The sequence below is a fragment of the Dermacentor andersoni genome, chromosome 9, assembly GCF_023375885.2.
Source record: "Dermacentor andersoni chromosome 9, qqDerAnde1_hic_scaffold, whole genome shotgun sequence".
NCBI lineage: Eukaryota > Metazoa > Arthropoda > Arachnida > Ixodida > Ixodidae > Dermacentor > Dermacentor andersoni.
The window spans coordinates 125589479-125602968 of record NC_092822.1 but is presented as its reverse complement, the minus strand read 5'-3'; the positions used below and the strand labels follow the sequence as shown (position 1 = coordinate 125602968).

At 49.1% G+C, this 13490-nt stretch overlaps 1 protein-coding gene across 8 annotated transcripts in view; it reads right to left on the bottom strand.

The window, feature by feature from the left end:
* The window catches only part of Cadps (calcium-dependent secretion activator 1), a 468212-nt gene that overhangs the window by 79094 nt on the left and 375628 nt on the right, over positions 1-13490 (bottom strand). For all 8 annotated transcript variants that reach the window (XM_055069950.2, XM_055069951.2, XM_055069952.1 and 5 more), the window contains one exon: positions 10138-10242. In XM_055069950.2, coding sequence (XP_054925925.1) covers positions 10138-10242 — 105 coding nt within the window. The remainder of the gene's footprint in view (positions 1-10137; positions 10243-13490) is intronic.

Genomic DNA, 13490 nt, shown 5'->3' with positions numbered 1-13490 from the left:
GATTATATTCTCGTGCTAGTAACTTCATGTTGTACCCACTCCCCTGCTATAATGCTTGGGCGCTGCAGGGTGTACTGTAAATTACTGTAAATAAATAAAACGGGAACGCCTACATCCTAACCTCCATAGATCGCTTTACCCGATGGCCCAGAAGCTCTCCGTCTACCCGACATCCGCACTGAATCCATCGCCAATGCGTTCGTCGGGGGCTGGGTGTCACGATACGGCGTACCATCTACTATTACAACCGATAGAGGATGCCAGTTTTAACTGGCACTATTCAATAACATGGTGACCCTCTTAGGCACTTCTCGCAGACATACCACGGCATATCACCCCATCACCTATGGTCTTGTTGAACGTTTTCACCATTCCATCAAAACCTCACTCAATGCGCAGCCTGATAATATTGTTACGCAGGAAGACACCGACGAAAAGCTATTTACAAGTATATTTACAAGGCAATACACCGCAGTTGGCTAAGAGGACACAGCCCGCGCTAGCTTCCAATCGTCGTCGTCGTCGTCTTCTTACTGCTCGGCTCTTCGTCATTGGAAATACTATCCCGTAGCTCTACCCCCGGCGGCAAAAGCGCCGTCGCGGAGCGACTAAAGGCCGGACTCTGAAGCAGTGTAGTAGGTCTTGAGCCTACTGACGTGAACGACATCACTAGATGCCAGAGTAGATGACGAGGTTGAGCTCACAGGAGCAATTTCGTACGTCACAGGCGTCACCTGGCGCAGCACGCGATAGGGCCCTGTGTATCGCGAAAGGAGCTTTTCTGAAAGTCCGACGTGACGAGAGGGCGACCACAGGAGCACGAGTGCACCAGGCGAAAAGTGTACGTCACGGTGGCGGGCGTTGTACTGACGCTGCTGCGTCGTTTGTGAGTCCGTCAGTCGAGCACGGGCAAGCTGGCGTGCATGGTCGGCGAGGGCGATGGCGTCGCGCGCATACTTGGTTGTTGAGGTCGCAGCAGGAGGAAGTACCGTGTCAAGGGGCAAGGTCGGTTCGCGACCGTAGAGTAGATAAAATGGAGAAAATCCGGCGGTGTCGTGCCGGGAAGAATTATAAGCAAATGTGGCGTAAGGAAGGGCAACATCCCAGTCGTGGTGGTCCTTCGAAACGTACTTGGACAGCATGTCGGCAAGAGTACGGTTTAACCGCACTGTCAGGCCATTGGTTTGAGGATGGTATGAGGTAGTCAGCTTGTATTGAATAGAGCAGGAACGCACAATGTCGGCGATAACTTTCGAGAGGAAGTTACGACCACGGTCAGTAAGCAGCTGTCGCGGGGCGCCATGCACTAAGATAATGTCACGCAAGAGAAAGTCCGCGACGTCAGTGGCGCAACTGGTAGGGAGATCCCGCGTGATAGCGTATCGGGTAGCGTAATCAGTTGCGACGGCTACCCATTTGTTCCCAGAGGATGACGTGGGAAAGGGACCGAGGAGGTCTAATCTAACAAGAAAAAATGGTTCCACAGGGACGGTGATCGGCTGGAGATGACCGGAAGGTAGCACCTGAGGTGTTTTCCGACGCTGGCAGGGATCACAGGCAGCAACGTAGCATCGGACGGAGCCAGCGAGACCAGGCCAATAGAAGCGGCGGCGGACGCGGTCGTACGTGCGGGTTACCCCAAGATGTCCTGCAGTGGGTGCGTCATGCACCTCAAAGAGCACAGTCTGTCGTAGATGTTTTGGCACGACAAGAAGAAGATCAGGGCCATCAGGGAGGAAGTTCCTTCGGTAAAGAATGCCGCCCTGGAGGACATATCGGCGAACGGATGCGTCCGTAGGTGTAGAGCGCAGACGCTCGATGAGTACTCGCAGCGATAGGTCTCGGTACTGCTCATCGGCGATGTTAGCGAAGGCAGACACAGAGAAAATGCCGTCGGCGGTACTACTGTCGGCGTCGTCAGGCTCGTCTACCGGGTAGCGAGACAGGCAGTCAGCGTCTTTGTGTAGTCGGCCAGATTTGTAGGTGACAGAGAACGAATATTCTTGGAGGCATAAGGCCCAGCGACCAAGTCTTCCTGTAGGGTCTTTCAATGAGCATAACCAGCAAAGCGCGTGATGGTCTGTGACAACGGAAAAGGTTCGGCCATATAAGTATGGGCGGAACTTCGCAACCGCCCAAACTAGGGCCAGACACTCACGCTCAGTGATGGAATAGTTGCGCTCCGCGGGCGAGAGGAGCCAGCTGGCGTAAGCGATAACACGGTCGTGGCCACGCTGGCGTTGTGCCAGTACTGCGCCAATTCCGTGACCGCTGGCATCAGTACGGACTTCGGTAGGCGCAGAAGAATCGAAATGGGCCAGAACGGGAGGCGTTGTGAGAATGTCGATTAGATGTGAGAATGCAGAGGCCTCGTTATCGCCCCACTGGAAAGGGGCGTCTTTTTTTAAAAGCACGGTTAGTGGTCGTGCTATGGCCGCGAAATTTTTCACGAAACGGCGGAAGTACGAGCAAAGGCCGATGAAGCTGCGCACATCCTTGAGACACTTTGGAACAGGGAAGTGCGTAACAGCATGGATCTTGCCTGGGTCCGGTTGCACTCCGTTCGCGTAAACGAGATGTCCAAGGACGGTAATCTGTCGACGGCCGAATGGGCACTTCGATGCGTTGAGTTTTAGACCGGCTCGCCGAAAAACGTCCAGGACTGCTGAGAGGCGCTCGAGGTGCGTAGCGAATGTTGGGGAGAATACTATAACGTCGTCCAAGTAGCACAGGCACGTGGACCACTTGAAACCGTGAAGAAGGGAGTCCATCATGCGTTCGAAAGTGGCAGGAGCGTTACATAGACCGAACGGCATCACTTTGAATTGATAAAGACCGTCGGGTGTTACAAAGGCAGTCTTCTCGCGGTCGAGATCGTCCACGGCAATCTGTCAATAGCCGGAGCGAAGGTCAATAGAGGAGAAATAGCGAGCACCGTGGAGGCAGTCAAGGGCGTCATCAATCCGTGGTAGGGGTTACACGTCCTTTTTGGTAACCCTGTTAAGGTGCCGATAATCCACGCAAAAGCGCCATGATCCATCCTTCTTTTTTACCAGCACAACAGGTGACGCCCATGGACTACATGACGGTTCAATAATGTTCTTGGCAAGCATTTTGCGAACTTCGGTGTGAATAACTTGACGCTCAGCTGGTGATACTCGATACGGGCGGCGATGAATAGGAGGGGCATCGCCGGTATTAATGCGATGTTTAACAGCTGTTGTTTGGGCCAAAGGACCATCGTTAAAGTCAAAAATATCTTGGTAGGACATGAGAACGCGGTAGAGCGCACGAGCGTGCTCGGACGGCATGTCGGGTGCAATCATTTTCTGTAAGTTGGCGATGGTACAAGTTGCCGACTGCGATGGTAGAGGAGGATCGGCTGAATTGTCGTCTATTGAAATCGATGCTGCAGAGTGGTCTTCGAATGAGCAAAGTTGGGCCAGAGACATCCCGCGTGGCAGCACTTGTGTCGCGTCAAGCGAAAATTGACCACTGGCAGGCAGACGCAATTCACCGTAATAGATAAAACTGTATGAGGTACTGTGATCCCGTGTGTAAGGAGGACGTCTTGCATAGGAGCCGCGATGTAGTGACCGTCGGGGACTGGTGGGGATGACACGAAGTCAACGTAAGTCAGTGCCGAAGGTGGCAAGCGAACGAAGTCGACGGAACTGAGGCGAGTAGGGTGTTGTTCTGCGGGATCCAGAACAGGCAGGTCGATGCGGAGAGTACTGGCGGAGCAATCGATGAGAGCAGAATGTGCGGAGAGGAAGTCTAAGCTGAGGATGATGTCGTGGGGACAGTGAGCGATGACTGTGAATAGCACGGTAGTGGAGCGATCGGCGAAGGAGACGCGGGCGGCACACATACCAATTACAGGGGCTGTTCCGCCATCGGCGACACGGACAACAGGCGTCGTGGCGGGCGTGATTATTTTCCTCAGCCGGTTACGAAGGTCAGCGCTCAAAACCGACAAATGCGCCCCAGTGTCTAAGAGAGCAGATACAGGAACACTGTCGACTTGCACGTCAAGAAGGTTCAGATGAGTGGGCAGCGTCAGGAGAGGATTTGGCGGCGTAGGGAGCAATGCAGCGGCACCTCGAGGCGCTGCATCGTCTAGTTTTCCGGCTGGGAGCGGCGTCCGAAGGGAGTCGGCGAATAGGAGCGACAGGGCTGGGGGGAGCGAGATTGTCGTCGTTGGGGCGAAGGCGAACGAGAATAGGGGCGGTTCGGCGCAGGAGAATCGGTGGCGGCATTATCTGAGCGGGCAGCATAGGGACGAGAAAGGCCACCTGGGGGGCGAGAGTAGGCAGTATATGCGGACTGGTTCGGGGAACTCCAGCGACTGCGACAGTGCCGAGAAATGTGCCCAATTCGATGGCAGTGAAAACAAATTGGCTTGTCGTCTGCAGTGCGCCATTCAGAGGGGTTGCGGAAATGTGGTGGGTAAGAAGGTGCAGGACGGGGCGGAATCGAAGAAGCCGGGTGGGTATCAGGGTGATGGGCCGAGCAGATGGTGTGAATACCCATGTTGGCGAACTCCTGGCGGACAACTGCCTGGATCAGGGAAACAGTGACTGCAGGTGCATTGGAGGGGCTGGAGTCGAAGGCAGCCGGATAGGCGGCCTCGATCTCACGCCGGACAATCCTGGTAACATCGCCAGTGTTGTTGGGACGAGGAGCGTCGGCACAGGAAGATGTCGCTGGGGTGTTGAACAGACGGGCAAACTGTTGGTCGATACGTCGGCTTTTAGCGAGTTCCAGGCGGCGGCACTCTTTTATAACTGCATCCACAGTCGCCACGTTGTTAAATACGAGCAAGTTGAAGGCGTTATCGGCAATGCCTTTGAGAATGTGGGAGACCCTGTCGGACTCAGTCATGTGTGTGTCAACTTTGCGGCACAGAGCCAAGACGTCCGGAATGTACGTGACGTAGGGCTCCGTTGACGTCTGCATACGACCGGAAAGCGCCTTCTGCGCGGCAAGTTGGTGACCGTAGGGCTTACCGAACAAGTCTCGGAGCTTTTGCTTAAGCGAATCCCAACTGGTGAGCTCATCTTCGTGCGTCCGATACCAAACTCGAGGTGTGCCACCAAGGTAAAAGACTACGTTTGCGAGCATGATAGTAGGGTCCCACCGGTTATTGCGGCTGACGTGTTCGTACAGGCTGATCCAGTCCTCGACGTCTTCCCCATCTTTTGCCAAGAATACGCCAGGATCACGGGGAGCGGGGAGAGTGATGTAGGTCGTCGAAGTGGCAGCAGGTGTCGGAGCCGGCGGAGTCGAGTTGTCGTCGCCGGGAGCCATGAAGGAAGGCTCGACGTACCGTCCACTGCGAAGCTCCGTGACGAGGTACAGGGATCGTCCACCTCCACCAGATATGTTACGTAGGAAGACACCGACCAAAAGCTATTTACATGTATATTTACAAGGCAATACGCCGCAGTTGGCTAAGAGGACACAGCCCGCGTTAGCTTCCAGTCGTCGTCGTGGTCTTCTTACTGCTCGGCTCTTCGTCATTGGAAATACTATCCCGTAGCAATATTATACAATACAGATTTATTTCCACAAATACAACAGTTCTGGTGGATACCATAGGCTAAAAGCTGCTGGAAAAACAGCTCGACTGGGCCGATTGTCCGTTACAAGGCATAGATGGTGGTTGCATCAAAAAGAGTAACATTGTTAGACACTCAGAATAAATTAATTAGTTACATAGATGCACAATAACATGACCGAAAATATAGACTAATAGAAAACATATTTAATATATCAGAAGAAAAAAATATATATGTGTGTAAAATAGTATGTGTGTAAGGGTGATAAAAAGCTAACACAATTCGCTCTGATACAAGGACTGCATAATAGAGGCTAAAATAAAACACATTCGATACACCAGAAGATAGAACTGCATGTGTGTGAGGGTTACAAAAACGGTAACACAATTGCCTCTGAACAAAACAATCAGTGATCACATATTTACAAAATGCATTCGAAGTTCCTTGGATGAGGAAGCATATATACTTGATATTTATTTACAATGTGTGATATATTATGTTGTAATGACTGTAGGCTATATTTATTACGAAACCACGGAACATACCACGCATCACTATTTGTTGTATTGGCAGAAATGAATTTTGGTGTCAAAGATGCAGTAGACAATAGGAAATTTTTGAAGGCCGTATTTGAGAAGCAAAACGAATTTAGAAGGCGATAAGTGTAGGAATAGTCTGTTTTGATAATTTTACGCTTTAAGAAAGCTGGCTGCGTTGTCTACACAAAACCCTTGTTGTCAGTGTGCCACTGTATAGAAAACGAAGCGGGCGCGTGACTCCGATCACGCCGTGCCGGCGCGAGGGCCGCGAGATAGATTCGCCTAGGAATCACACTCAGCTAAGGCATTCTGCTCAGTAAAAATATGCGCCTGTTTATTGTGGCCTTCATCACTGATTTTGCACGCCACAGTCTATTAGGCAGGCAGGCTGCAGCGCTCACGGTCACGACATTTGGCAAGGTGCGACAACAAAGTGTTACTGCAGGACGCGTGTCGATAGGCAGGACGTGTGTCGAGTGAGCTCCTGAACAACACTTTGCAATGTGGCGAAGGCGGTTCAAATCATGAATCCGGGGCCTCAAAGAGGTGTGGTGTAAAGTTCACACATTTCTGCATTCGCTGGTAAATCACCACTGAATCTTTTTCTCAAGGAAGTGTGGCATTCCCTAAATACAGCCTATAATCTACAACAGCAGAGACGGCCACCAACCCACATGCGTCAGATTTTGCAAGAAAAGGCATGCAGGCACAGCTCGCATAAAAGAATACCGACAACCAAGATGCACTCAGCAAAACGTTGCGACACGAGGATGGGAAACTATCGCACCAATTTTAGATGCTGTGCTCAAGCAAGAAATACATATATGATATTTGATAGATGGATATCTTGTTTGCACACAGTTTCTGAAATGGTGCAACCGCTGGCCTCCTGTTACTGAAAGCTCTCAGTAAGGTACCATCAGTATCCTTCGGGAACATGCTTACCTCGCCTCTTAAGGGCGAGAAAACACTTCCTGGCCAGCATTTGCTTGGCACCAAAACCGCAGATTTCAGTTAAACTACCAGTGAGTTCCATACTGACCAAACAGTTGCAATGCGCGCACAATATAATGACTATGGCGCATGGGCCAAATGAGCACAAGAGACACACTGGACGTGTCGAGACTGGAGTCAAGCTCCTTAACTCTCCCCAGCAAACATCCGCACAAAAGACAGCACGACACCGATGTATCACGAATATTTAAACCCAGAGTTCGACGGCACCCCGTCTGGTCGGGAAGACAAATGACAAAAAAGATATCACCGACAAAAAAAAATTAGTGAGAAATTAAAAGACGCTTCATCATCATAATCATCAGCCTATTTTATGTCCACTGCAGGATGAAGGCCTCTCCCTGCGATCTACAATTAGCCCTGTCTTGTGCCATCTGATTCCAACAAGCGCCCGTGAATTTTCTAATTTCATCCCCACACCTAGTCTTCTGCCGTCCTCAAATGCGTTTCCCTTCTCTTTGTATCAATTCTGTAACCCTAATGGTCCAACGGTTGTCTAACTTGCGCATTGCATGACCTGTTCAGCTCCATTTTTTTCTCTTAATGTCAATTAGAATATCGGCTATACCCATTTGCTCTATGATCCAAACCGCTCTCTTTCCATCTCTTAACGTTATGCCTAGTATTCTTCGTTCCATCGCTCTTTGTGCGGTCCTTAACTTTTTCTCAAGCTTCTTTGTTAGTCTCGAAGTCTCTGCCCCATATGTCAGCACTAATAAAATGCACTGATTGTACACTTTCCTTTCAATGATAATGGTAAGCTTCCAGTCAGGAGCTGGCAATGTCTGCCATATGCGAGCCAACCCATTCTTATTCTTCTGCGAATTTCTTTCTCATGATTGGGGTTCCCTGTGATTAATTGACCTAGGTAAACATACTCCTTCACTATCTCCAAGGCTGACTGGCGATCCTGAACTCTTCTTCCTTTGCCCGGCTATTCATCATTATCATTGTCTTCTACATATTAATCTAGCTTCAACCCCATTTTTACACTCTCTCTGTTAAGGTCCTCAATCATTTGTTGTAACTCGTCTGCATTGTTGCTGAATAGAACAATGTCATCGGCAAACCGAAGGTTGCTGATGTATTCACCGTCTATCTTTACTCGTAAGCCTTCCCAGTTTAATAGCTTGAATACTTCTTCCAAGCACGCAGTGAATAGCATTGGAGAGATTGTGTCTCTCTGTCTGACCCCTTTCTTTATAGGTATCTTCCTGCTTTTCTTGTGTAGAATTAAGTTAGCTGTGGAATCTCTGTAGATATTTTCCAAGATATTTATGTAAGCGGTCTGTACTCCTTGATTACGTAATGCCTCTATGACTGCTGGTATCTTTACTGAATCAAATGCCTTTTCGTAATTTGTGAAAGCCATATACAGAGGTTTATTGTACTCTGCGGATTTCTCAGTTGTCAGGTTAATGGCATCGATGTGATCCATTGTAGAGTATCCCTTCCTGAAGCCAGCCTGTTCCCTTGGTTGACTAAAGCCCAGTATTGCCCTGCTTCTCTTCGAGATTATTTTGCTGAATATTTTATATAATACTGCGAGTAAGCTAATGGGCCTATAGTTTTTCAATTCTTTAACGTCTCCCTTTTTGTGGATTAGTGTAATGTTTGCATTCTTCCAGTTTTCTGGGATCCTTGCAGTCCATAGACACTTCGTATAGAGAGCAGCCAGTTTTCCAAGCATTATGTCTCCTCCATGTTTGATTAAATCTAGTGCTATTACATCATCTCCTGCCGATTTTCCCCGCTTCATGTCTTGCAAGGCCCTTTTGACCTCATTGCTAGTTATAGGAGGAGTCTCTGCAACCTGCTCATTACTGCTTCGAATGGATGTATCGTGGCTCCTCTGGGTACTCTACAGGTCATTATAGAATTCTTCCGCTGATTTTACTATACCTTCGAGAATGCTGATGATGTTACACTGCTTATCTTTCAGTGCATACATCTTTGTTTATGCACCCGTCGTGGTTGCTCAGTGGCTATGGTGTTGGGCTGCTGAGCACGAGGTCGCGGGATCGAATCCCAGCCACGGCGGCCGCATTTCGATGGGGGCGAAATGCGAAAACACCCGTGTACTTAGATTTAGGTGCACGTTAAAGAACCCCAGGTGGTCTAAATTTCCGGAGTCCCCCACTAAGGCGTGCCTCATAATCAGAAAGTGGTCTTGGCACGTAAAGCCACATAATTTAATCTTTGTTTGTCATTTTCTAAGTTTCCTTCTCACTGATTTCAGGCTGCTTCAATTTTTTACGGCTTCTTCAGTCTTTCTCACGTTATATTTGGATATCACTTATTTTCGCCTTGTTTATCAGTTTTCACAATTCCGCGAATTCTTATCTTACCTCTTGAATTGGACACTTTCATTCTTTGTAGTTTTTTTTTATTAGGTCCTTTGTTACTTGGTAGAGCTTGCCTACTGGTTGCCTTGCCTCCCACTTCAATTGCTGCCTCTGAAGCCTGCCTAGTTACGGTTTAATTCATTACCTCTCTGTCATCGTTATCTCTCAATTCTAAGGCTGCATATTTGTTTGCAAGTACCCGCCTGAATTTGTCTGCTATTACGTTTACTGCTTCGAAGGTTACCTGTTTCTTCTTGAGCAGTTTTATTCTTTCTCTCTTCAAATTGAGGTGAATAGTAGCCCCCACTACCCTATGATCACTGCACTTTACCCTACCTATCACTTCTGCATCCTGCACTATGCTGGGATGGCCAGATACTATGAAATCAATTTCATTTCTTGTTTAACCATTAGGGCTTTTCCAGGTCCACTTTCTGTTGCTACGCTTCCTGAAAGAGGTGTTCATTATTCGAAGCTTATTACTTTCTGCGAATTCTACCAACACCTCTCCTCTAGCGTTCCTAGAATCGACGCTGTAGTTCCCAATTGCTTGTTCACCGGCCTGCTTGCGCACCACCCGCAATTCATGGCACATTCATAATACACTAATATCTCAATTATTCTGCAGAATATGACGATTAATCTGCCTTGTCCCTCCATAGAAAGCGAAGCACTTACCCGAGCAATGTGCAGCAGTGCTGACAGTTGGATCGAGTGAAGTCCGTGATCCAAACGCTCCGAAAGCCACGAGCACAGCAGGCTCATCTGGGCAGCATACCATTGCTGCAACCGCCGGATGTGAAACAGGTTAATAAGCTATTTGGATTCCAAAAAAATATCGCAAATAGAAACTGAATGTAAACTTCACTTCTGATCAGGCATCTTGAGAAGAAACCTTAACAGCAAACCAAGTGCGTATAGTGCAACTTGCGAGGATGCAAGTAGAACACACGCACACCTCAAATGTATATTAAATGTCCAGATTGTATATGTCATTTCGTGAGCCGCCGCTTTGCCCCAAAACACTGATGTTCAGTAAGCATGGTGGGGACCCGTCTTGGACCCCTGTATCCTGTTCACGCGCGATTTCGGCCATTCGCCCGCGCAATCGCTGGGGACACGCAGTTCCAAGCCTTATTTTGGATAGCGTACATTCCCCGCGGCCGCTGGCGCGACGCGGAGCCTGCTGCTTGCGCGCGTGGCTCACGTTACGCCGTGCGTAAGAACAGTGCCTGAGGAGCAGCACCCTCTCGCCCTCTCTTCGGTTTCTCTCTCCTTCAGCGTCGGAGGTGCGCGGGCGCTTTTGCCCGGACAGATTGACTTTCGGTGCTCGTGGCTGTCGGACGTGGTCTCGTGGTCCACGTCCAAGCGGTCCCGCGCCCCTCTGAGTAAGGCGGCCCCTATCTGTGTGGCGAACTTGCTCAGAAGAGCCAGCGTGGCGGAGCAGACTTCCTGGGAGCTTTCACCCGTAGTCTGCGACTGCCACCCCAGTGCCGTATTCCTGTATTGAACGCGCATATTGTACATAACAGGGAATAAACCCCCATTCGTTTGTGCCACGGCTGGAGTCGTCTCTACGCCTTGCCGGTGAGTCAGTGAACCCGCCGCGGCGCCCCTTTGCGTGCGCTGCGGAGTGGTGACGAGCTACGTGTCTCCTTAGACCTTAGCTAGCCGGGTCCGGGCACGTTAGCCCGAAGCCCCACATATTTGGGCCCCACGTTGGGCGCCAGAGCATCATCGAGCGCACACCAGGCATTTCAAACAGCCATGGTTTTACTCGAAACACACATGCCGTACCCAAAATACGTGCATGTTGGTTGACACTTAGCGAAGCCACTGTAGCACGCGTGACGTCTGGTCTCCTGCTTTTCTTTTGTTTTTTGCACTACAATGGCTTCAACATACAACATGCAGAATGGCACTAATACCACAAAGAGGCTGAAATAGGAAGAGGAGAAACAAGAGACACGAACACGCGCGTCTCACGACAGACATTTGCACAACGACACACGTAACAATTTCAAAAAACTTATTAAAACCTGGTATGGAGGAAATACCATTACTTTTTGCTAAGCGACAGCGAAGACACATCGAAAGGACAACAGAACCCCGTTCATAATAAGCAAAACAACCCAGAACATCGAAAAAACCTCCAATGATGTGCTAATTACTTTTCTACCTGTGCAAAAAAAAAAAAAAAACAACTCGCTTATAGCAAACATCTCAAAAACAAAGTCAAAGCTCTCTCCCGAAAAGTTGTGACACCTAAACTACTCCTTCGAACACAAACAATAGATGTAATAGAGCACAAGTCAAAACATAAAAAATACCTTCAATGACGTGTTACATACCCTTTCAACTGAACAAAAAGACACTCGCTTACGGTAAACATTGAAGAAAAAAGCAAAAGCAGTAGTCTTCAACCCAAGAAGTCAGTTATCGTTACAGCTACAGTAAACCTTAGGGCACACGTTATACAGGTACGTAGATAGCATGAAAGTATTGGGAGTTTACTTCTCGTGGGATTTAAACTGGAGCCATCATTCCAACGAAGATCGTAAAAAACATCGCAGTTTCACCAGAAAGGCCAAGCATCGTTTGCGATAGCAACTCATTAAACAGCTATACTAAGTAGTGCCAAATATGAGCACAATCAGCCACATGCGCTAGTGTCCTGTCAGTAGCGCTGAGAGATAAAAAGAAAATAAGTCATAACTTAAGGCGTTAGGTTTCTTTTTTTTTTTTTGAGCATGTGAATCTGCATGAGCCTTGTATCTGACTGCACTTGCATGTCCCCTCCACTTCCTTGGAAACTAGTCATTGAGCTTCAGTTGTAATGAGCGTCTGCCCTGTTCACATCATTCCTTTCCGCTCACCTTATTCCGGTCAACGACACATCACGCAATAAAATGGAGAGTAGGGCTAGTTGGTTGACGTTCATATTTGACTTAGAATTCAAGCGCACCGGTGCGCACGCTGCACCGGTGCGCACGCTGCACCGAAGGTACAGCGTTGACGTTGTACCTACTCGCAACAAGAAACAAACTTGCGCGTATCTGCCCGCGCGTTAGCAAAGCAATAGAACCAGGTACTGCTCTGTCAATCACCAAAACAAGTTTGTTAAATGAAAAATGGGGGTGGTTTACTTGAACCCCTACCCCTGCGGCAAAGTATATGTGGGGCAACCCGGCAGATGCGTGAACGATCGGCTTAGGAAAGACAACGCATCGTTAAAATCTACAAGCTATATTCATCTAGCCATTCACTGCAAAAACTGCAGAAATAGTGGATGTAAACCAGACTACTGAAACGCAGATTATTTTTCGACACAGAATTGAAGTAACTCGTGGTCGTGAAGTAGTCTAGGCGTACCGTATTAGGAAAAGTGGGAGCAATTGCGTCAGTCAAAGAACCCTCACGATGCATAATAGGGAATATGCGCATCTAGACAAACATCTATTGCGATAGACTTTTGAGGGGGTTAAGTCTTGACGCTCCTATCACGAATGTCACATCTTGCTTTGCTGTGCATGCGCGAAAACGACTGTATCTTCTTTGTAAATGTTTGACTGTCCAATAATAAAAAAATGCCGTCCTTCCACAACTGCGAAGATGCGTGCAAGCGAAGCTTGGGATGTGCGGCTCTTCGTTGTCGTAACACCTCGGCGTCGCGCTCCCTCACGGCGAGGTCGGCACGTCAGCGGCGAGCCCTTCCTCAAGGGAGTTCGCGGCAGCGTTCATATCAAACGCCGCCTGTTCTTCGGCCGAACGCACAACGCACAGCCCGCTCCCGCAGCCATTCCTTCAATGCAGCCTGCTCTTCGGCAGAATGAACCAAACGCACCCTCCCCATCTGAATGCCGGGCCTGAACTGGTGGGAAACGGCGGGCGCAATGCGAGCGAACACGCGATCACAACCGTTCCCTCCTCCGGAGGGAGGGGACGCATGCGATTGGCTCGCGCCTTGCACTGCACCTACTTCTTTATGTATATAAAACACCGCTGTCTGAATCCGTTAGCGTGGCGGTCTC